We start from the raw sequence: 22,489 nt of genomic DNA, 5'->3' as shown, positions 1-22,489 counted from the left end.
AGTCCGGTCTCTTTCATAAAAAAGACTGGGTTAGGCAACCCGTAGTCCAGTCTTGTCCAGTGATAACCCGAAGATTAACAGGACCGGACTTGGTCCATAGGACTGGGAGACTGGTCCTGTCAGTCCAGTACTCACTTAGCTTTTTTTTCCTCTTTTTATTCTATGAGAGGCAATAATTCATTCCAACATAATAAACTCAATTAAGATAGTAAAAATACTTATAATAATAATAAATCATAATAATTTCTAACAATAAGAAAAAAAATATTTTTGTTATAATCTAAATTATTTAAATTTATAAACTTTAACAAAAACAGTACTCAACAAAATTTAACAACACTATATTACAATAATAATTTAGAAACAAACTTAATAAATCTTTATGCAATCATCTCCTTAGCATCAATTACACTTTAAACATTTGCCAAAAATAAATTAATTATAATTATAATAAAAAAATTAATAAGATTGCACTGGACCAAGTGGTCCGGATGCCTGGTCTCTTGTCCAGTCCAACCCGAAAAAATAGTCTGGTCTTTTTAGTCCTTTTGGTCCTGAAGGACCAGTGACTATACAGACCGAACAAGACTGAAATCATCTCGGGTTGGACTGGACCAGACAGGACTGGAAGACTTTTGCACAGCCTTACATATCATATATTTTTTTTCCAGAAAAAATATATTCTCTTATTTTCTTATTTATTAAAACAAGAATGATTATGTGAAGGAAAAGTGATTTAGGATATAAATGAAAATAATACTTATATTTATATTCTTATTAAATGAATCAGATTGTTGTGTAAAGCATGTGATACGAGATTAAGATGGGTTAATTTATTCTTGTAATTTAATTAATAAATCATGCTTGATGATTGAAGTTGGGGCTGAGTCTTAACTTTTATGGACATGAGATGAGGACATGAGAGAGACAGAATGTGGAGGAGAGAGAAGTGGGCGAAAACAGTTTGACAGCGTCTGAGGAAGACAAGACGTGGATTATTAGTTGAACAACGCGAATTCCCAAACCAGCTCTAAATTCTAATCCTACAGAAAATTTAGCTTTGAAAAATTTCTCAGAGACGTAACCAGGGAGATTTCTCCTTCCTTCCTTCTTCCTTATCCTGTATTTCTCTTCACTTCCCCCCTTCTCTCTCTAACATTTTCTCTCTCCTCTCATCCCCTGGGGGGTTTTCGGCGGTTTTCATCCTAAGTTGCTTCTTAATCATTTAAATTTGTACATATTTCGTAAAATATATTTATATGTTGTGATTTAAATCGTTGATTTTATCCTTCTTTTGATAATTTTTGGATTATTTTATTTGTAATTATTAGGAATATTCTTGTTTAGATAACTGAGTATTGCTGGAATTTGAATTCGTGGGTATCAAGATAAGCAAAAAAATTTGAAAACATTTTTTTTTTTTTTTTGCTTCAATTTATCTTCCCAACTAGTTTTTAGCTTCGTTGTTCTGATAGCTATAGCGAAAAAGGTAACTTGGGAGGTGCAACACGACGAGAATTCAAAACGATTTTTTGTTTTTCTGGGCGCTTGTGGTTTTCGGGAGTAATTGAAATTTGGAAGTTTTCGCCGAGGTGAAGGAGATGGCGACACTTATGACATGAGAGGTAGTTTCCATCTCCGTAGAGGGTGAGGTGGTGCTTTAAAGAAAAATAAAAACCATCTGGACTTATGATTGAGGGTGATTTTGAGGAATCGGTTATCTTTGTGTCCTAGGAGGTTGCTACTTTTCATCTCTTTGGTTTTGGGGATGATGAATGATGATCAGAAACCGCAGCAAGCAGGCGGCGTTCGGTCCGGTCGAACCAATGGGTTTTTTCCCAGCTCGCTCCGGGCTATCTCCAGCTACCTCAGGGTTGTTTCCTCCGGTGCTTCCAACGTTGCTCGGTCTGCTGCATCAGTTGCGTCCTCGATTGTTGATAGGGATGATGACGCCAATTCTGATCAGGTATCGCTTGTGTTTGGTTTTCACTTTTCAGCTTGTTCTGAATGGTGTAACTCTTGAATGTAACTTTAGAGTTTGGACGGGAACTTGATGAACATAAATTTATCGTGTAAAGGTAATTGTTTTATAGTGCTTTAAATTTATAGGCTGTTGATTTTCTTGCTTGCAATGTGAACTGTCTGCTTGGATGATTGATAAGTCTCGATCACTTGTAACACTACACAATTTAGTTTTCTCCAAACCTGCGACTATTAGCTTGCAGGAATGAAAGTTAGTTTGTTAGCTTTTTGTTCATACGTGTGATTGTTGCCTTTTAATCCCTGAACAATTTTATTGGTTTCAGTTTCGTTATCATTAATTTCCAAGCATGGGTGTTTTTGCATGTAATCCATTAATCCAATGGAAATATGTCTCACAATTTCATTGAAGTAGGTCTCCGTAGGCAAGCTGGCTGGGTAAAGTTGCAGGCTTGCAGTTGCCAATTTATGATGTTTTAGGATGCATGTCTTGTTCATACCGCAACAAAACTTTGTTAAATAGAATGTTCTGAAAAAGCTAATCTTTAGATGCATGCTATATCTAACAAATTAATGCAATATGCCTTCCCAATTTGGAAATTCAAAATAGACGAGCGTTAACAACTTATGCATCGACAATCTGGCGGTTGCCATGCATTTTTGTCCTTAATTCATGCCCTACTAGTCTCTCCAATTTTCTTTGATTGAAAGGGCATTTGGCATGGTCTAAACTTTTGGATTGGGGTGTTAGCAAGGTTTCATTTTGCTTGCAGGACACCTAACCAGGTTGTCTTGCATGAACACTATAAATAGGATCTTTAGCACTTTCAAATATCAAATGCATCTATCTGTTGTTAACGGATATCACGTATATAACCTGTGTAGTGATGACTAAAACAAATTATATATGTGGGTTGGTTTAGTTTGAACCCTTAAACCTTGAACCTTGAAACATGCAGTCCTTATATTTCTCCTGATGAAAAAATGAACCAAACCAAATTATATAATAAAAAACCCTTACTGCCGCTAGTATTGCTTATTCTCATTATTTTTGCATTTCTTTTATTATCTGTGACTGATGCCAGTTAAGGGCTATTATTATTGATAAATTTCACTCTGTGTTTTCATGCTTCTAGATCCAGTTTCCTATCTGGTGTTGATTTTTCTTGTTGTATATTGTAACGAATCATTGATAATAATTCTTTTTTTTATATAAAAATCATTGATGATAATTCTATTGAATTATTAAATGGGATTATTGATTTCAATCACTTTTAATTTGTTAAAGGTCATCTGGGCTGGATTTGATAAATTAGAGGGTGAGGGAGAAGTCACCCGTCAAGTTCTACTTCTAGGATTTCGGTCCGGCTTCCAGGTTTGGGATGTTGAAGATTCACATAATGTGCGTGACCTAGTTTCCAGGCATGATGGTCCTGTTTCTTTTATGCAAATGCTACCAAGTCCAATTGCATCAAAGAGATCAGCAGAAAAGTTTGCAAATAGCCGCCCGCTGTTAGCTGTCTGTGCTAATGGTTTCTTTGCTGGAGGCAGTAACATTCAGGATGGGCCGACCAAACCTTACAATGGGGGCACCTCCAATTTCCATGAGCAATTGAATGGAAATTATCTGCCAACGACTGTTCAGTTTTACTCCATGCGATCCCAGTCATATGTCCATGCACTGAAATTTCGATCAGTTGTTTATTCTGTAAGGTGCAGTTCTCGAGTAGTTGCTGTATCTCAATCAACTCAGGTACAATCTGTCACATCCATCTCAAGCAACTTTGAATCCATTTCTCTTGGAATTCTCAGGGGGTTTTTGTTTTGCAGATACACTGTTTTGATGCTGCAACATTAGAACGAGAGTATACTATACTTACCAATCCTATAGTTGTAAGTTGTCCTGGTTCTGGAGGGGTGGGCTATGGACCGCTTGCAGTGGGTTCAAGATGGCTGGCTTATAGTGGAAGTCCAGTCACAATATCTAGTTCTGGGCATGTCAATCCACAAGATTTGACAACTTCAGCGAGCTTTCCTGGTTTTTCTTCAAATGGGGGCTTGGTTGCACACTATGCCAGAGAATCAAGCAAGCAACTTGCTTCTGGGATTGTGTCCCTTGGAGATATGGGGTATAAGAAACTTTCCAGATACTACTCTGAGCTTCTGTCTGACAGCAACAGTTCTTCACGATCTGTAAATTCAGGTTGGAAGGGCAATGGAACCATTAATGGACATTCAGCAGACACCGACAACATTGGGATGGTGAATACTGTGTTTACTTTGCATTTCCTTGAAATTGGAACGGCATCAGTTGTTTGTGATTGTTTTTTAAGCTCCATAGATGTGATGATTTCTTCCCTTAGTGAAATTGTCTTCTGTGTCATCTCCTGTTCTTGGCTTAAATTTAGTTTCAGACTAATATGGCCTCGACTGATTTGTACTGACAAGTGCATTTCCAGACAGATGATTCAGCGGCAAATTCAAATTGCTTTTGAGGATTACATGCATTGCATCTCTTGGAAGAATACGGGCAAAAAGGAAAAAATAAAAACCTGGTCTGAAACCTAGAAGCATAGTTACACTAACCTTCTAACTAGAGTCATTGGTTCACTGTACCCAATTTAGCAATTATGGTATTTCACAAGGCATCTGTAGAAAACTGAGAATCTGAATTATGGGAAATCTATTTTTTCTCTCTCTCTCTCGTACTGTGTCATCTCATTCTCATGGTATGAACAACATGCTTGTATATTGTGTCTCTGTTACCCTTGGTCTGCCATTTGCCCATAAATATTGTTGCATTTATAATTTATAGTAACTAATTAATATTATTCCTTTCTGTCAGGTCATTGTAAGGGATATTGTCAGTAAAAATGTAGTTACTCAACTGCGAGCCCACAAAAGCCCTATTTCAGCCTTATGCTTCGATCCCAGTGGGACCATTTTGGTGACTGCTTCAGTTCAGGGGCATAATATAAATGTATATAAGATAATGCCTTGTCACTCAGAGGCATCCGATGCTGGCCCTTCTAATGTTCATCTCTACAGGTTGCAACGTGGCTATACTAATGCAGTAAGTGCATCATCCGGCTTTTTTTTTTTTTTTTGTTTAAACTCTGGTTGTTGCAAAATCTTCCCCCCTCCCCTTCAATGTGTCTGTACAACACAACCCGGACTTTTCTAATATTTATTCAACTGTTCAGGTAATACAAGATATTAGTTTCAGTGATGACAGCTGTTGGATTATGATAAGTTCCTCTAGGGGCACTAGCCATATATTTGCTATAAATCCTCAGGGAGGATCTGTGAATATTCAAGCCCTTGATTGTAGTCTTCCAACACAAAATAACGGATTGGGTGGTATTACTAACCAAGCAGTCCTCAATCCTTATAGTTCAGCCTTGCAAATGCATAAAAAGCAGAGCCTGTGTGCAGCTGGCCCACCAATCACACTTTCTGTTGTTAGCAGAATTAGGAATGGAACTAATGGCTGGAGAGGCACTGTCAGCGGTGCTGCTGCAGCTGCCACAGGAAAGATGAGTTCCCTTTCTGGGGCTATTGCTTCATCTTTCTGTCACTGCAAGGGCATTGGCAGATATGTTGATGGGAAGCATTCCAAAACAAAGTATCACTTGTTGGTTTTTTCATCCTCTGGTTCCATGATACAATATGCTCTACAGATGTTAAATGGTCGAGATTCAGCTATTGTGTCTGGATTAAACCCTGCTTTTGAATTAGCTCCACAAGCTGATGCAAGATTAGTAGTGGAAGCTATTCAGAAATGGAATATATGTGAAAGACTAAGTTTACGGGAGCGAGAAGATAACATTGACATATATGGTGATAATGGAATTCCTGATGGCAACAAAATTTATCCTGAAGAATCGAAAAAGGACATTGTCAGTAACCCAAAATTCAACAATGAAGTTGTGAAAGCAAATTCCTCTTCAGAGGAAGATCGTCATCTGTATATTTCCCAAGCTGAACTGCAGATGCACCAAACTCACACTCCATTGTGGGCAAAGTCTGAGGTATTTAATTTAGAATCCCAAACTGTAAACTGTTTTTAATGCTTATGCTTTTTTTTTTTTTCCGGTTTGACACTCGGAAAACTAATTCTGTTGCCAACTTGCCTACTAGATATATTTTCATTCAATGGTGAAAGAAGCTACTATAATAGATGAAGGAGCTGCTGCGGGAGGGGAATTTGAGATTGAAAGGATTCCTACTCGCATTATTCAAGCGAGGTCCAAGCACTTAATTCCTGTTATACAGACCCCCAAACTCCAACAAACAAGGTTTGATAACTTTTATTTTCCAGCTATTCTTTTTCTAACCACTAGTTATTCATGCCCGTGTGATGCAGGGGTAAATAAAATTTTGATACAATTAAGCAAAAGAGGGAGGAAATTGGATTGTATATTACTTGGCTTGATGACCCTATGATAGTTAAAATGGAAATGGCTTGGCTTTCTTGTGATTCCAACGTTTAGTGTCCTCACAGGACGGAGGTTGTTAAATTTTTCTAAGCAGGTCTTTGTGACTCTGAGAAAAATTACGCCAATATCAAACCAGATTTAACATGAGACCCAAATTTTCAGGATTACTATTAAGACAGCTAACATTTATTGCCAACTGCCAAGTAAATGGAGAGAGAGGGTTTTCAAACAAAAGAGGACGGGGACATGTCACAATGTAATATATTAAAATATCATTATCAATCTAATGATATATCAATCTAAGGTTTAGGTATTTTCGTTTGAATATATCACATGACTTAGATCAAATGCACTTAAGAAACTGTATATCAATCTAAGGTTTAGGTATTTTTATTGGTATTTAGGTTTGTGCATCCTATTATTATTCTTAATGATAGTATCTCAGTTTAGAGGGGCGAAGCAGTACCAGCATTTATTCTACTTTTCTCTCAGGGCCTATGCTCTGGATGGCAGGGTAAATGAACAATTGTTACATCAGAGTACTGGGATGTCTGAAAATGGCAAGATTTCAGACTGTACGACAAACTCTACTGAATTGGACAATGGCATTCAAGTACCTAGATTGGGTGATCATCTTCAGCCAACAAAAACAAGAGGCTATGTAAATAAAAATAACTCCCCAAAGCCAAATTCTCAGTTTGAGATTGTAAATAATAGAATAGAGCACTTAAGCATGGAGGGTCAACTCAAGCTAGTAAATAGAGTCAGAGATGGCCTGCTAATGGAGAATCACATTGAAGATTAAATAGTAAAAGCATTCAAATGGTGAGTTTCTTGTGATATTTTTATGGTTCACTAAATTTTTAATTTATGGAATTTCCTCTGCATTAGGTACTAAATAGCTCTGGTTGGTGCACTCCGCCTCTATAGATGAACTAGTGAAATTTGTTCGAGTTAATATGTTATTTGTTTTTTGTTTGTCCCCATTTCAGGTTTGTAATTATTCTTTCATTTGGCCCCGGAAGCTCAATTAACAGTGTTAATATAAAATGGTTGGAGAGGTGAAGATCCTGAAGGAGTAAGTGCTTGACTATTATGCAAAATTGTGGATACTGCTCTGCTGGATTTTATCTGTTGGCCTTGTAAATAACATGCTTATATCAATAATTAGTTAAGAGTAAATAGTAGAATCATAACTTTTCGTTTACATTTTTCACCCCGAAAAAAAGGAAAAAGGAAAGTTCTCGATTACTTTTTATTTTAATTTATTAAATTAAGATGATTTCCTCTATCTTTGATCTTGCTTTTTGTGGATACCCAAGTACGCCTTAACCAGGGCATTAACATCTCTGTAGATGCAGAGATATATTTGGTCAATTATTTTACCCTATTCAAATCGAGCGTGCTAATCTTTCTGCTCCGGAAGTTGAATTATTTTTTTTTTCAAGTTTGATTATTTCTTTATTGTTCCAGACGATAAATTAGACGAGGAACATCGTTATAAGTAGTAATATCAATCTTGATAAAAGGATTTACAAATGAATTAATCAGCACACCAATCTTTCAATTTTGAAAATCTAGAATCAAGTGGTGAAAGAAAGTAATTGGCGTTATGGTGTTATAAGTTCCTTCCATTACTGGGGCGTTCATTGATACAAAGATCTTTAAATTTCGTCAACGAAAATTGATCTATTGGTTAAAAATGTGACAAATATTTCATAGAGGTATATAAATCCGGTTACCAATGTGAATATTTTATGAATGGGTAATTACAAGTATCTCTTTAATTCTTTAAATAGGCTTTTATTTTTAAGTCATTAGGTCTAGATTGGTCTTATTGTGTGGTTCAATTCATCTCTTCTTTCAAAAGAAACATGCTTGAAACTAAATTGTGATTAGTAGGTAATTTATAAATATCTCTACAAAATATAAATAATTTTTGAGCAATAACATGTGTCTTAATTGTAATGAGTTCTTAAAAACCTGTCTTATCTTTCTTTTCTTTTTTTTTTAATAAAAAAAATGATCTCTAGGCTCTGGATGGCTTGTTAGAGCCACCGAGCAATTACTTGACATCTCTCCTTGTTAGAAACTATAATTCGTCCCGTACGGCACAGGGGAAAGATTTCATTATACATGATGTAAAATATTATAATTTTAAAAACATTAATCTATTGCATCTTACTACAATGGTTTTTTAATTTGTTAAGTAGAATTTTCAACCTATACTATTTTTTCATTTATTTAATATTAGTTACTTATATAATTCCTCCATTTAAAAATATAAGGCATTTTTAATTAAATCTTATCCTCAATAAAGTAGTTATTTACTTTCAAACTATCACTATCTTTTTATATTTACTCCTATTAAATATTTTATAATAAATATGAAGTCATTATTAATAGGGATATTTAAAAAAAAAAGCAATGATTACACCTTAAAAGACTTGAACATCCAACTCTTCAAAAAATGCTTTATACTTTTCAATGGAGGAAGTATTATTTTATTATTTTAGGATGATTATATCATTTATTTAAAGCATGCAAATGTAATTATGTAACAATTTTGTAGATTCTAATATACAAGAGAAATATGTTTCTTGTAACACACCAAAATTTTTTTTTTTTTAAATAATTTAACTCAACCATAGTTGGGTTACAGCCACCCAACACATTTTTATATCAATAAATTTCAATATAAAATATTTTATAATCGGCTTCAACTCACACACTATAACATTTCAGATAAATTTTTACCTCCCACATGCCATTAGGCTAAATCACATTTGTCCATCCTTATACTCCCAACAAGTAAACTAAATCACATTTGTCCATCCTTATACTCCCAACAAGTAAAATAAGCAATTTAATCAATTTTCAACACAAGCCAGTTATTTGACCTTATAATCATGCCATTTTAACCAATCCAAAGTAAACCAAATATTAAAATTACAGTCATCCAAATTGTACCAAAAATAGAAATAGTTTGAAAGGCATGATTACATTTATATATTCATATAATTGACAATAAACAAAAAGCCCTAATATTGGCAATATAATACATTATAAATCATAAATTAAATACCCAAAAGAGACAGTGGATCTATACCACTAAGCCTCTGGGACTCCTCCACGTGTCACTCTTGGCTCTTCTCCTGAAAATTGTTAACCACATAATGAGACTCAAAAGTCCCAGTAACCAAAGCCAATTTATGATAGTGTATACAAACAGTTAAGTGTGTGCTTACTAAGTGAGAATTAAAAATAATATAATTCCAACAAATATAAGAAATATTATAATAAACACAAACAACCATCCTTATATCCCTCCATTAACCTCGAGCCGTAGCCCTCACTCGGTACTAAATTACCCGGCCAAAGGTAGATTAGCCCGAGCCCTTACAAACCACCTATTGAGCTCCAATAGGGGCGTACCACGTGGCACATAATTACAACAATAATAGCAAGTCTCCCAACACCTCCCACAATAAATAAACAAATTCATAATAATATTGTACAATTATACAATATTACAAAATTCATAATTTTCTCAATAATCACCCAATTAACATGAAGTAACACTAATCATAAATTAAAAGCATGGTTACCTTGTGGCTTTTTCAATAAATTATTCCTTAAAATTTCTCTCTCTCCACAATCTTCACCAGTAATACAATCTTAAAACCCAGCACCGGTGAATTTGGCTCACAGATGCTCTCTCTGCCGAAGCTCACGCACGAAAGAAGGAATGAAGAAATGAAGGAACAGGTGAGTTTTTATAAAAATTCAGTGGGTCCCACATTTTTTTTAATTATTTTTCTCTCTTTTTCTTCTTTTCTTTTTATTATTATTTTATTATTGTTACTGTTGAGGCGGCGGACGAAGCAAATTCGCTTTCTTCTTCTTCTTCCTTTCTTTTCCTTTCTTTCTTTTTATTATAATAATAATAATAATTTAATAATATTTTATTTTTTTATTTATTATTATTATTTTTTTTATTTTTATTATTTTTTTTATTTTTTTTTCATACCCTTTTTTTTATAATAATAATTTAATAATACTTTTCAAAATTTTTATTAACCCAAATTAACTATTAAAATTTAAATTGGGATGTTACATTTCTCTTTTAATAAATGAAAAAAGCCATAGCTAAAAAATTTTAATGGTGAGAAAATAAAATAGAACAATTTAAATTTCAATGGGCTTTTTTTTTTTGTAAAAAGATGTTAGATGTTTAAGAAAATGAAATTTATATTTTATTGATGTTAATTTCATTTGTGTGATATCATCTTATCGAATTAATTTTTTTTTGTCTGACACTAGAATCGGGAAACGGGCGACTCTGGCCTATATGGGCTCGGCCCTTATGGGCCCAAGCTTGAAAGTCCGGTTACCCCAATTTCATCCAAAAGTTGAAGCCCGACCCTTATTCATAAGCTCAAGGTTGAGCCCATAAGCTCGTTTATAAAAAAAATAAAATAAAATTTAACATTTTAATTTACTTAGAGTATTCTAAAATTCAAGATACATCACACTAAAGTCTCACATAATTTAAAAATAAACTCAAGATTTAGAAGTCTAAATAAGATAAAAACAAAAGTCATGATTAATGCTAATCAAGATCTCTCTCATCATCATCCACAAATAAAATGTTATTTCCAACTCTGCCACAAGTCTGAGAGTGAGAGTGAGAGATCGAGTACGAGTGTGTTGCATAAGGTTTCCTTGGAGGTTGAAAGTCCAACTCCAATTTGGCCATTCTCCAAAGTCCAACATAGAAGCCAAAAAAAAAAAAGTTAAACGGACTTGATGGGCTGTCCAGGCCTGAACTCATTTTTTTAGGACTTAAAAGGGTCGGGTTTCAAAGCCCAATTATCTTAAAAAATATCAAATTTTCAAGCCCAAATTTTTATTAAAATGGATTAAAACGGGCGGCCCATCAGGGCCGACCCTTATTTCCAACTCTATCTGACACACTCCAAATCAGTATTATATAAAAGTTTATACAATGAAAAAAAGAAAAAAGAAAGGGAGAGGGGAGAGTTATCCAAATGATGACAGTTATACAATAAAAGGTATATGTCTCCACATAATGAATAAGGGATATTAATTTTTTACTTAGTTTGAGAAAAGTGGAGGGAGAAAGGAGAGATTTTAGTTTGATTTAAACATATAGGCAAATAGAATTTCAATATTTTAATAGAGAGAAAATGAAAGAGAAAAAAAAAAGAAAAATTAATTAAAAACTTTCAACCATATTTCCCTATTTTTTAACACTAAACTCATCAAAGTATAAACAATATATTAAAGTGATGTCAAAAATTTAGATAACGCTTGTCATTCTTTTTAATTTGTCAACTACATGCATATTAAAAAAAAATTAGTAGCAACTTGCAACTCAAAATGTATCATCACTTACAAATTAAAAATACAATAAACAACTTGTTTTATTTTATAATTTTTTTTATTCTGATGCATGTCAAAATTATAAATAATACCATATTTTACTCTATAATCTTTCACCTCGTTCAAAACTTAGTCTAAATAATAATGTAAAAAAATTTAGTAATTTATTATTCATGAGAAATAAAAAATTTAACAACATACTATAGCTCATAATTTATTACCCCATGTTTAATGTATTGTTATTGGTCATTTAAAAATTTTAAAATAAAAATGTAAAATAAAAAGATAAATTAAAAATATAATAATTTCATAAAATTCAAAAAAATAAAAAACTAAAATAAAAATGTAAAAACATTTTTATGTTGTTAATTTTTTAATAAATATATTTAACTAATTTATGATTAAAAATATTTTAAAAAATATATCTTTTTGAAAATGATAAAAATATTAAGTGTAATAGATGTGCAAATATTTTAACAACATACTATAACTCAGAATTTATTATCCCATATATAGTGTGTAGTTATAAGTTATTTAAAAATATAAAATAAATATGTAAATTAAAAAATATAAGTATTTCATAAAATTCACAAAAAGAAAAATCTGAAATAAAAATATTAGAAACAATTTTTTATGTTGTTAATTTTTTAATAAATATATTTCAATAATTTATGATTAAAATTATTTTTAAAAACGATTTTTTTAAAACAATAAAAATATTAAATGTGATAGCTTTTTATTGTAGATATACACTAAAATGAATTTTTAACTGTACTTGTACAATAAAAAATGAGGGCAATGTCAGTAATTCACTGTAAAAGCTATGTTCAAGAGAAAGTACCCAAAAAAGGGAGGTAATATCAGTAATTCACTATTCACTACTGTTAGATTTGGGAGATCCCAAATTTATATTGATCCAGATAATTGTTTAATTACCAAATTCATTATGGCCAAAGGTATCCTCAACCTTTTGATGTCCCAACCGAGACTGGGTGAAATTCTTCTGCCGTTACGAGCTTGGCTGCTTTCCCGTCTTGTTCCTGCTTGATATTAATTTATTAGTGTTGAAGACATGACAGAACTTAATATAATCTTCTGGTGAAGCAAAATAACTTTATCAAATCACCACTGAATTTTACTATGTATAAGTTAACTAACCGCGAAACGAGCCCAGTGCTTTCTCGAATCAGTTTCCATTTCTATCTAGTCTGAAAATAGACTCAAACTCAAAAGTCGGTAAATCCTAATGTAAAATTTTACTTAAAATCATTCTTTGATTTGTCGTGTTGACCTGAAAAAGGCACCACCAACCTTGAATGCTGACACCATTCGAATCACGTTCTTAACGTGTAAAAAATGACGTCAATCATTTCTCATTTTCGGTCGAGGAAGTCAGTATTGATCCCTCTTTCGAAGTAGTAGAAAGAATATAGGATATAACAGAGTACATCTAAACGCGTAAATAATGGGAGGTTGTGGTTTGCATCTTTTCGGCTTTCTTTATTTCTCTCACAGGTGATCAATCATTCACCCATTAAACAGGCCTGATAATATTTTAATGGTGATTCATAGTAAAATAACTTTAGACCAGTAACATTTAGGGAATATTACGTTGAGGAAGAAATTTCGTTACAGTTGTTCAAACTATGGGTAATGATGCATTAGTTAAACATTATTAAGGCCAAGGGTTATTTCTTTAAGTTTGGAAGTATGATCCAACTCCTCTAAATTTTGTTCACACTTGAATATAAAGATAAAGTTAATTTTGTAATGTTGGCAAATGTATCTTCTAGAATTCTCCAAAATCCAACGTCAGAATTTCTCTTTAGTGGAATGAAATCTCGTAGCTTATTGTTGGGTTGTGCGGAAGAAAAAATGTTTAACCACAATGCGTGAAGCGTCTAGGGCGCGACTTGCCAACTTGACAAGATGGAATTTCTTCTGCCTATAATCTCGCCCCCTTTATGATATCAATGAATGAAGCTGGTCAAAGTTATTGTTTTTGGTAATTAATATTTAATAATCTCTCAAGAGGTAGGTCATTTATTGGAGACAAATAGAAGGTTTACTGGTTTTTTACTCAAACAACCACATCATGAAACCCACCATTACATATAGAGAAAGCTTGTCATTTTCCAAACAGAAGTCCTGTTCTATCATCGTCCAAACTTTCAAACCCTGTGCTATATAAACTCAAACTTCGTGTGGAGGCAAAGCCAAGTTTACAACAACCAAATACAGACCAACTTCGTATTTGTTTTGTTTTTTGCTTTTCTTTTTCCTTTCTTCTCACCTTCAAACCAAAGTCAATACTCCAAGCTTAAATCAAACTACATACCCTGCTTCTTATTAGTCTTGTGTCTCTTTCTCCTTAACAACCCCAGTTCCTCTCAGTAAAATATTAAAGCCCATAAAAATCCCCTGACATGCCTGACCCAAATGCTAAGCAAGTGTAGGTGAATGATAGTGACCACCTTCAGCTTTCATCAAAACCTTCCCTCTGCACAATTACTTTCATGGGTTCTTGCACTTGTCCTCTGTTCTTCATCAGGTGGTAGTCATCAAAGTGCCAAATGAAATAAGGAGTGCAAACTACCCCTTTTGGAGTATCAGGGGAGAAGGACTCCAAAGTTTAGTTGTGTTTGTGTTTGTTGAAAGGCCTCAGTGTGTGTGTGTGTGTGTGTGTGTGTGTGTTGCATTTGGGACAAAATGCAGCTGCAAATATCTCCAAGCTTAAGGCATGTCACTGTGCTTCCAGGGAAAGGGTTGAAAGAGTTCATCAAAGTGAACGTTGTGTCACGGCGAGTTTCTTATCGGATGCTCTTCTATTCACTCTTGTTCTTCACATTACTTGTTCGGTCTGTGTTTGTGTTGACAGCAGTGGACTCCATTGATGGTGAAAACAGGTGCTCAACCATAGGTACATTATCATCCTTTCTCTTCTTTCTCATACACAAGTACAAAGTCTTGCACTTTGTAATGAGTTACAAATAGCTCTGTATTTGGCCGCATTCCCCAATCCACATATATTTACCGACCTTTGATTTGAAAATTTTATGGTTTTGGGATATTGATAAATTAAAGGAAGTTGGAAACCAATAAAAAACATGTACATGTGGCCATATTTTTGTACTGTATACACACACTGACAAGCATATTCTGCATATTCGTCAGTAATATAGCCATTTATGTCCCACTCCTGCCACTAGGAAGAATATCCTGATAAATTAAGAGATTCACGAGAGAACTGACTAGATACTGCAGAATAAATATATGCAACGGACAAAAGTTCAAGTTTCCACTAAGAGCTATATGTATGTATGTATGTATGTATTAACCCACTTGTCAAAATCCGACTTTTTCTATCTTGTACTGCATAAGAGCAATATGATTCGCCAAACAGTTCATTTTAATTTTTAAAGAATGAACCTGTGTTTAAAAAAATTGGAAAAAATTTATCAATTTGTTAAAGTTTAGGATATCACATGAGTTTTCGCAAACTTGACCATAACTCCACGAGAGGCTGCCACTTGCCCCCTTCTCTGAAAAATAATAAATAAATAATATTGCATTATGAATTCTTTTTCCACTCTCACCAACAAAAACAAAAACGAAAGAAAAAAAAAAAAATTCCGCAGCATAGACGCCATATTCTTAAGATAGAACTAATCCGATAGTAGAGCATAAACTCCACTAATTCAAAAATTAAACTTTGGATTTTGAGCCTGGATTGTGAAAGAAAAACTCAACTTCTGGGATAGCATAATCTGTATAGATGTGATTTATTGATTTTACATTTTCAGGTTGCCTGGGAAGGAAACTAGGACCAAGAATTATCGGAAGAAAACTAGAACCAACTGTAATATCCCAAACCCTTATTGTTTGAATGTTTTTCAATAATTTGCAAATACTTGAAATTTATACTAACGAATGAAATTGACACTGATTTTTATTAGGTCCCAGAAGTGATATTCCAGGTATTAGATGAGCCTCTAGGCAAAGATGATCTACAAGGAAGATCTGATATTCCACAGACGTTAGAAGAGTTCATGGCTGAAGTAAGGGAAGGTGAATATGACGTCAAGACATTTGCTGTCAAACTGCGAGAGATGGTACAATATTTGATCCTCCCTCTTTTTAACTAAAAGAACAATAAAAGATTACTTTAGTGCTTGTAGTTACACACTTCAATAATAAAATATTTCAAGGTGTTGTAATAAAATTATTTTGAACCTATCCACTTAATATTTTAAACTTTTTAATTCTCTTTGACGTGATATTATGTCTTAATGATCATACAAATATTTCTCAATATTATGTCTTAATGATCATAAAAATATTTTAAACTTTATTTTCTCAAAAATATGTTTTGTCACACTTTAAATCCAATAAATTTCAGTGTGATGGACTGCGTTAAAAATTATGATGAGAACAAAACTTGCATGCAATTTATAAATATTTCTTTTTTAAAAAATCGTGATGAATATATATTTTACTACAACTAAACATCACTTGGATCTTCCAGAAAACTTTTTTCTTATATCATATCAGAGAAACTTACTTAAAGCCAGTCCGAAAGATACATTTTCACTAAAACCACTTGAACTTTGAGTTGGATCAGTGGCTAATGGAAACAATGAACTTCTCAGGTCACCCTCATGGAACAAAGGACCAGGACAGCTAAAATTCAAGAATACTTGTATCGTCATGTAGCATCAAGCAGCATTCCCAAGCAGCTTCACTGCCTTGCCTTAAGGCTAGCAAATGAGCACACCAACAATGCAGAAGCTCGCCTTCAGCTTCCTTCTGCAGAGCTCGTGCCTGCCCTGGTTGACAACAGCTACTTCCACTTTGTCCTTGCCTCAGACAATGTTCTGGCTGCCTCTGTGGTTGCAACTTCCCTTGTCCGCAACTCCTTGAAGCCCCATCTGGTTGTTCTTCACATCATTACAGATAAAAAGACTTACTATCCCATGCAGGCTTGGTTTTCTTTGCACCCTTTATCACCTGCTATTATTGAGGTCAAGGCATTGCATCATTTTGACTGGTTTTCAAAGGGGAAAGTGCCTGTTCTGGAAGCAATGGAGAAAGATGAGAAAGTGAGGTCACAGTTTAGAGGGGGATCATCAGCTATTGTTACCAATACTAGTGAGAAGCCATATGTTATTGCATCAAAGCTGCAAGCACTTAGTCCCAAGTATAATTCAGTGATGAACCACATACGCATACATCTGCCGGAGGTAAATAGTTTAAAACAGACTGTTTAGGGTAAAGTCCCTTATTTGTAAGCCTACTTAGTTTTTTCGTGTTGGTACCTCTGATGCTTATTGCCATAATACATATTTCATAACAGCTATTCCCAAGTCTAAACAAGGTGGTCTTCCTGGATGATGACATTGTGGTACAAACTGATCTTTCCCCTCTTTGGGACATTGACATGAATGGAAAAGTCAATGGAGCAGTAGAAACTTGTAATGGAGAAGATAAGTTTGTAATGTCGAAGAGGCTCAAAAACTATTTGAACTTCTCCCACCCTCTAATATCCAAGAGTTTCGATCCCAGTGAATGTGCTTGGGCTTATGGAATGAACATCTTTGATCTAGAGGCTTGGAGGAAGACCAACATAAGCCTTAAATACCATTATTGGGTTGAGCAGGTATGTGTATTTTTATTTATAACATCATAGACCACAAAGAAAAGGCAAAGTTAATGAAAACACCCTGTTTTAATTTAAGTCATCGAAATAGTTGCTTATCAGAGCTAGACGATACAATGCACTCTGAAAACTCTGTTTCCCTTTATGCAGAATATAAAATCAGACCTAAGTTTGTGGCAGCTAGGGACCTTACCTCCTGGGTTAATAGCCTTCCACGGTCATGTCCACATTATTGATCCTTTCTGGCACATGCTGGGATTGGGATATCAGGAGAACACAAGCCTTGCTGATGCAAAGAGTGCTGGTGTCATCCATTTTAATGGGCGGGCAAAGCCTTGGCTGGAGATAGCTTTTCCTCAGCTCAGGCCAATATGGGCCAAGTATATCGACTTTTCAGATAAGTTCATCAAGAATTGTCGCATTAGGGCATCATAGCTTGGTTCTTGAAGCATGTGGCCTTGTTTATGAGTTGAAGAAATGGCTTTTGTAAAAAGAGAAAAGAAAACGAGAGTAATTCCTTACATTAGGCCTTCATTCAAGAAGTTAAAACAACGACACAGCCTGGTGCTTCCCCTTTGTTTTTGAAACTTCCTAATTCCTATTCTCTGTGGAAAATCTCATGATTTTTCTTTCAGCCTTCATCGTATTAGTATTGTAGATTATACATGTAAATCTTTCCAGGCATTTAGGGAGTATCCTGCAGCCATCTGATAATTTATGCAGATGAACATTCAGCTTTAGTACTAATCGAACAAAAAGTTAAAAAAAGAAATAAAATAAAAAAAATAAAGCTTACAGTTCATGGTTTTACAATCAGACTTGTTGAACTGTATACGATTAATATATTTTAAATGAAACAAAATAAAAAGAAATAATCATTCATAATAATATAAATGAATATTTAAATATAAAAAATGAAAAAGACATCTATCAATACTTATTGTCTTCATCCAAAATTTAATATACTTATTTCTTGATCTATAACGGGCCTATAGATTTTGAATACATATACATACATACATACACGTGTTTATTTCTTGGATGTTAGTTTTTTTTCCTTTTCCCATTGCCCATTTGGCATGGATAAATTAAAAATTTTAAAAAATAAATGACTGGTCCAACCACCACTTTTGACCAATTCAAAGTCAGCTCAACGGACTAATAAATGGTCACCCCTCATGTTCAAACCTGACACTGAACCGGTCCCTAATGTAACTGATCAAACGAGCCATTCCAGTCCGCTCCACCGACAGTGGAACTAACCAGTTTTGCCTCAGGGGTATTAGTCAAAGTTGAAGGATTCAGATAAAATATGTCATGTTCTTAGCTCTTTAAAAGATTCAGCCCAAAAACAGTTCTTTAGAAGACCACAATATGTGCACCAAAATTCATCCACTCGTATTCAATAACATGTCTTGGAACAGATCGTCTCAAAACCTAATAACAACCACCATAAAAATAATATAGGTAAGACGGCCAGAGAAGCTTATTAGCATTTACATGCAAATACCAGCGTTTTTTCATGATAGTATCAGATATCAAATACAATCAAGCTCATCACCAGATCCAGTTCTTACACTTGATTGAAAACTAACAAAGATGTTGCTAAGCTAAACAAAAGGAGAAACAGAACCAAAAAAAGTGACAAAAAAGAAACTAAGTTAAGGAGAAAGGGTGAATGAATACAAGCTTTCGAGCCAAAATAGATGCCCAAATAATTTTATGGTGCCAACTTAGGCAACTGGTGGACGGAGAACATGGTCCTGTGAAGTATCCACAGAAGCAGGAGGCATAAATTGCCACATGGCAACTCCTGGATAACCAATAAAAGGCACCAACTTGCTGCCAGGGGCTTGGCCTTGAGCAGCAAATGCCGCAGGGATTGCAGGAGGGGGAGGCATGAAACCAGGTTGAACATTGATAGCTTTCAACTGCTGCTCCAACTTTTCTTTCTCAGCCTTGAGCCTCTGTTTCTCATCTCGTAGTTCGTTCTTCTCTGCCTACAAAACAGATGGGAATTTCATGCTGCTAGATCTCTGTAGGAATTCTCTTGTTCATTTTATTCGATTATCCAAAACTTCAGCTAAATAGAAAGAAAGGCCTAACCTTTAACTCTTTAATCTTCTCTTGAAGATTCATATTTGAGTCCTTCAACTTCTCAGCTTCAACCCGTAATTGTGTCACCATTCGAACAGCATCAATGAGAATAGCTGCCTTGTCTGTTTTGGAAGGCCTTCCAGGCTCCAAAATAGAGCCTAATTCAAGAAACCTGACCATGTCAACCATATCAGAACAAGCGCCAGAGACATGTTTACATACAACTCAAGTGGAGCAAAGTGACAGATTAGAAGGTCAATAAAAAGTTTACTTGTCATTCAGCCTGTCCCTCCTCAGCTTTTCTCGACATGCCTTTGAACTAGAAGCAGCACATGATTCAGGTTTACCCCTGCAACAGGAAATGAAAAAAGAGATGAGGTCATTTCCTTCAAGGATACGCTATTAAGATATGACCTGCTCAATTTTCATGTTAAGTTGTTGATATCACAAGAAGGAGTGATTTGGACCTCTAAATAGGGAAATATGATATCAGGAGAGGGGCCAAATGAAATTGAACGGGGGGGAATGTCATGCATTATTGATGATGACTTATTGCTAGCAAGTCTATATAAATTCTATAAAAAAAAAAAAAAAAAAATTACAGCAGCTAATGTATTTCAGAACTCAGTTGTTACAATAGTACAATACTAAGCCTAAAAAAGTGCATTAAATAACTTAAATATTGAATATTGAACAAGCAGCAGAAACAAACCAACGTTTTGAAATCAGTACCTCTTCTTTGAACCAGACTCTTTCGCACCATCAGTATCCCACAACGTGCCATCAATCTCAGCACTAAAATCAGATAAGATCATCAAAGAAGAAGATAGAGTCAGCCAGAATTTGGGGTTTCGAAGACAGGTGTTGTCCTGGAGTTAATCAACTGATTCAATCATGTTTCCACTATTTTTTTTTAAAATAAAATATCATGTTTCTATTTCAAACATGCAGAACAAATTTCAGCACAGTGACATTAATATATAGAGAGATAAACAAGATCTCTGAACATCATCATGCGGATATAAACCAAAAATACATTCTGATCAACATAGGCTTTCATGTTAGGATGAAAGCAACCTACCTCAGAAACATTATCTACAGGACCAAATTCTACTCCAAGCATAAAAGTTTACAAAAACATAACTCGGGCTCTTCATCAAATTCCCTAATCATTGATTCAATTTCAACCTCAAAATCTAGGTGTAACCAAACAAGAGAAAATGGAATGAAAAAGGCCGCCGGCTGTGAAGAGACAATCTACAACTCTTACTAAGCCCACATGACTAAACCAGCCCCAATCAGAAAAAGAGAAAATTCAAATAAAAAGGATGAAATAGGGGTGAAAAAAAGGCTATCACGAATAAGTTTAAAAATAGCCAAGTTCCACAAAATAATGTATATAAGGACTCGTATCAAAAAAAAATTTTACTTTGGGGAAAAAATTGCATTCAAAGATCAAGTTTACAAGGGTGCGCAGGAATTTGCAGCAATTATTAATTCCTGCAAACAAAATCAAACCCAGTAGCGCATTTCTTCCATGAACTAAGAAAACTTGCCACCTGTGACCAATCCAAGATTAATACTAAAAGCCCAGACAGTTCTAAAAAGTAAAGAAGTCTGGCATAAATTAAACGCCGGAGTATTCAGAATAGCTCATAAGAATAAACAATATATTCAAAACCCTAATTAACAATCAGTGATAAATGGCAAGATTACAGAGCGCATCCGGAAAAGAAGAGAGAATTGGGAATGATTGTAGAACCTGGTATTCGAAGAACCATCCAAGGCCTGCGACGGCCAGCTGAACCCGGAAGCAGGTATAGGAAAGCTCTCATCAGGGACAGTTATCTCGTAATCGAAAAGCCAATTGGTGCTTTCCGGGCCAACCATTCTGCAGCGGAGTTCCCGGAAAATTCAGAATTTCAGGCGAGGCCTCTTTTCCTGGGGAACGAACAGAAAGCGGGGGGCTTGCACGTTTGATGGGATAGGTAAAAAGAATGGTCTTTTCTGCGAAAAGGGAATCCGCGAGACTGGTGAGTGATGAGGAAAATAGTAGGCTTGATTCCAAGGGGTAATGCCTTTCGTCGTCGAACCGTCGTCATTGTTCGACGGCAAAACCGGATCCTGCCCTGGGCTTCACAATCGAATGTTGGCCCAAGTTTATTTCAGACAGCCAAAAACCGAGAACCAACAGAAGGACCCAAAAAAGTTAACTAGTACCCACTGCCTCCATTTTTATATACATAAAATATATATATTATACTGTTTAAAAGTTAATAAATTAAATAATTATATTTAAAAATAAAGAACTAAAATTTTTTATATTAATCAACATAAAAATGCATTAATTGCTATTAATTAATGTAAAGTATAAAGGATGATTTAAAAAATATGTAATAAATATTTATTAAAATATGTGATTTTATTTATATAAAAAAATTATCACTTTTTGATAATTTTTTTATAAATAAAAACGGAGTAGTACTAATTAATTTATATCCTCATTGAGAGAATGTTGGCTTTAAAATTATTCTACAACTACATAAGTAATATATGTTAATTTGTTGAAAATTCTTCACTTTGTTAGGGTTTGCTTATTAATTTTCAAGCATGGCCATCACACTAGGTCGCTAACGTAAGAATATAATATGTATAACTTGAAGTAGTACAATTAATTTTTCTCCCCAGTAAACAAAGCATGAAAGCACTATCAAATCTTCGTATTTAAATCTAAATTAGGTTGCACATAATTCAAAAAATTAATTATCTTCTTTCATTTAAAAATATGAGATTTTTTTTTCCTTACTTGAATACATTTTTTATGTTAAGTGTTTAAAAAATATAAGATATTTCCAAGCTTTTCAATATGTAATTATATTTTTTTTTAGAAATATTCTCAATAAATAAATCA

The 22,489-nt window shown here is 34.2% G+C and overlaps 3 protein-coding genes and 1 long non-coding RNA gene across 7 annotated transcripts; 2 read left to right on the top strand and 2 right to left on the bottom strand.

Annotated features, from left to right (window-relative positions):
• The first annotated feature begins 910 nt into the window (after positions 1-910).
• LOC129315431 (autophagy-related protein 18f-like) lies at positions 911-7,710 on the top strand. 4 transcript variants are annotated; one of them, XM_054959097.1, is made up of 9 exons: positions 913-1,625; positions 1,735-1,966; positions 3,269-3,733; positions 3,811-4,242; positions 4,826-5,053; positions 5,184-6,011; positions 6,121-6,278; positions 6,912-7,244; positions 7,412-7,710. In XM_054959097.1, exons 2-8 carry the CDS (start codon positions 1,769-1,771, stop codon positions 7,222-7,224), a joined length of 2,622 nt encoding a protein of 873 aa, XP_054815072.1. In that variant the 5' UTR covers positions 913-1,625; positions 1,735-1,768; the 3' UTR covers positions 7,225-7,244; positions 7,412-7,710. The 4 variants fall into 4 exon arrangements, with proteins under 4 accessions (XP_054815074.1, XP_054815073.1, XP_054815072.1 ...); XM_054959098.1 differs by having other exon boundaries at positions 912-1,966; positions 6,933-7,244; XM_054959096.1 differs by having other exon boundaries at positions 913-1,966.
• A 1,691-nt stretch (positions 7,711-9,401) lies between these two features.
• LOC129315430 (uncharacterized) lies at positions 9,402-10,155 on the bottom strand. Its single transcript, XR_008594490.1, has 2 exons — positions 10,028-10,155; positions 9,402-9,574 (listed from the first exon to the last, which is right to left on the bottom strand). It is a non-coding gene; the product is annotated as an uncharacterized LOC129315430 (long non-coding RNA).
• Positions 10,156-14,295: 4,140 nt separating this feature from the next.
• LOC129315425 (probable galacturonosyltransferase 12) lies at positions 14,296-18,115 on the top strand. The gene is made up of 6 exons (XM_054959091.1): positions 14,296-14,745; positions 15,629-15,684; positions 15,782-15,937; positions 16,475-17,065; positions 17,179-17,481; positions 17,632-18,115. Exons 1-6 carry the CDS (start codon positions 14,535-14,537, stop codon positions 17,914-17,916), a joined length of 1,602 nt encoding a protein of 533 aa, XP_054815066.1. The 5' UTR covers positions 14,296-14,534; the 3' UTR covers positions 17,917-18,115.
• Positions 18,116-18,945: 830 nt separating this feature from the next.
• On the bottom strand, positions 18,946-21,637 carry LOC129315427 (transcription factor ILR3-like). Its single transcript, XM_054959093.1, has 5 exons — positions 21,341-21,637; positions 20,311-20,373; positions 19,850-19,927; positions 19,588-19,750; positions 18,946-19,481 (listed from the first exon to the last, which is right to left on the bottom strand). The coding sequence occupies exons 1-5, from the start codon at positions 21,466-21,468 to the stop codon at positions 19,215-19,217; spliced, it is 699 nt and encodes a 232-aa protein (XP_054815068.1). The 5' UTR covers positions 21,469-21,637; the 3' UTR covers positions 18,946-19,214.
• Between the last annotated feature and the right edge of the window lie 852 nt (positions 21,638-22,489).

Source organism: Prosopis cineraria, unplaced genomic scaffold (genome assembly GCF_029017545.1).
Source record: "Prosopis cineraria cultivar Desert tree isolate PC_DT_omini unplaced genomic scaffold, ASM2901754v1 PC7, whole genome shotgun sequence".
Taxonomy (NCBI): domain Eukaryota; kingdom Viridiplantae; phylum Streptophyta; class Magnoliopsida; order Fabales; family Fabaceae; genus Prosopis; species Prosopis cineraria.
This window is presented reverse-complemented; position numbering and strand designations above follow the sequence as displayed.